Raw genomic sequence first — 2306 nt, 5'->3', positions numbered from 1 at the left:
TCAGATTTTGATGAGATATCTTGTAAATATTATTCTAGTTGTTCAACTTCCACAACTTACCAATCAAGTTTTTGAGATGCAAAATTACCATCATGGTAAGGAATTCATACCTTGCTTCCACCCAAGGTCAGTTTTCATATTAGCCTTGGTCAGTTTTCATATTAGCCTTGGATTTCTCGACACCAAATTCTTAATATTTTCTCTCTCTTGAAGGCATTGGAGGCCAAAGCTTCGAATAATAAAGATTGATTGTGGTCTTTAACTTAGGATATGTATTTCTTTGGATATAGACGATTTTTCTTTCCTATTCTCAAGCAATAGTTGAGTTAGTTTCCTATTTTTATTAAGAGTCCATCTCTAACAAAATCTATTATTATATTTCAGTTGCTATTTCATTGGGATCAAGAATATTTGAATCAGTATGATTGCTTTGGTTTCCAATCTTCTCAACATAATTATGGAGTCATCGTCGTCTTTTCCGATTGTAATTGACACTCCTGGTGTTTTCAGACTGCATGAGGATGGAACGGTTGAGCGATTGGTTGACAGTGAAACAGTTCCACCTTCTACAAAGGACGATAATTTCGACGAGGAGAAGGAAGAAGTGGTATCCAAGGACGTGGTGCTGGATCCTCAAACCGGTGTCTCCGTTCGTTTCTACCTCCCTCGTTTCGAGGTCACAGACGGAAAAACAAGAATTCCGATCATTCTGTACTTTCACGAAGGGGGTCTCTGCATCGGATCAGCTGCCTCGCTAGTTTATCATCGCTATCTTATTAAGTTAACAACAGAGGCCAGGGTGATATGCCTGTCGGTGGATTACAGGAGACCGCCCAATCATTGCCTCCCTGCGGCTTATGACGATTGTTTTGCTCTTCTTGAATGGCTTGACCGCCAAGCACTGGCGCTGGATGGGGTGGCCGTGGATCCGTGGCTCTCTTCACATGCAGATTTCAGCAAGGTTTTCTTGGCAGGTGACAGTGCCGGTGCCAACATCTTGCACCAGGTGGTCATACGTGCTAGTGGAAGGAGTTGGGATGGGGTCTGTTTGCAAGGAGCCATTCTGGTTCACCCTTTCTTTGGCGGAGAAGAACGAATTGGGTGCGAATTGAGGGCGGAGACGGAGGTGCAGGCTTTTCATATGTTGACGGAGGCAATCTGGAGTATCTCTCTCCCCGCGGGGGCGGACAGAGACCACCCTTTTCGCAATCCAGTTGGACCCCGTTCTGCCACTCCTTCCACTCTCGTGTATCCTCGAACGCTGGTATTTGTGGCAGAGAAGGATCTACTGAGAGATCGGGGTATTTTGTATTACGAATGGCTAAAAAAGGCGGGGAAAGATGTCGATTTCGTGATGACAGAAGGGGAAAGCCACATCTTTCATCTCTTCAATCCGGAATCAGATAACGTGCTCCTCATGTTGAAACGCATTTCGGAGTTTGTGCATTCTTCCTCGGATCACCCAAACTAAAAAACAACTGTGATATCTTATGGGTACAAAAATGAGATCTGTTAATTGAGCGTAATTGCTTTTAAGTGAATTGCAGGGAAATAATATGCACATTGTACAGACTGCAGCTAAAGCGTTCGTTATTTTGTTATTATGATAATTAAGACTCTTTCCTTTCCACCAGGGTGTGTTTCTTAGTTAGTTAAATCAAATTAAAAGGAATTTCCAATAATCAAATTATGTAATCCCCCAGAGCCGTTGCTGGCCTCACAGACCAAGCTAGAAGAGACTTTCGCAGCTTTTCAACACAAAGATATGTGAGATGGCGTATATATTTTTGCATGGCATATGTACAATTGTATTAAATTTATCATGATCCCAGAGGGATTAAATCCCTCAAAGCCCAAATATGAATCTTTAAAGATTTGATTTATTTCGTGGTATTATAAAGGGCAATAATATACTTTGGGTGGTTTGTGTGTTTATGTGTTTGGATTTGGATGATAATGTTTGTGAATATTGCAATTGTTGTGTTATATTTCTATGTGTATGTAATTATATGTTAGTAACTAGTTGGAGATGAAGAATGGAGATGCAAAAGCATTGATAGTACACATTTATTTCATTTAATTTTAGGTATCACAGCTTTTAACAATTAATAATTCTTAATAATGTCTATACAGGTATCACTAAATATATCTTGAAGAGTAGTTTTAATAATTTATGCATCAAGATTACTCCTCAAATCATTTGTTTCATTGCTAATGTTTGAAATAATTTATTTCCTTCCAAATAATTTGATGATTTTTTAAATTTTTTTTATCTATAACTTGTTTTGCAAAAGTCAAGAAATAAT

At 39.1% G+C, this 2306-nt stretch overlaps 1 protein-coding gene across 1 annotated transcript; it reads left to right on the top strand.

Moving 5' to 3' along the window:
- The first annotated feature begins 457 nt into the window (after positions 1-457).
- On the top strand, positions 458-1471 carry LOC149239655 (putative carboxylesterase 12). The gene has a single exon (XM_089367173.1). It carries the CDS (start codon positions 458-460, stop codon positions 1469-1471), a length of 1014 nt encoding a protein of 337 aa, XP_089223299.1.
- The last annotated feature ends 835 nt before the right edge of the window (positions 1472-2306 follow it).

Source organism: Pinus tabuliformis, chromosome 8, assembly GCF_031772625.1.
Source record: "Pinus tabuliformis cultivar Carrire ecotype Pingquan chromosome 8, CPIR1, whole genome shotgun sequence".
Lineage (NCBI taxonomy): Eukaryota > Viridiplantae > Streptophyta > Pinopsida > Pinales > Pinaceae > Pinus > Pinus tabuliformis.
This window is presented reverse-complemented; position numbering and strand designations above follow the sequence as displayed.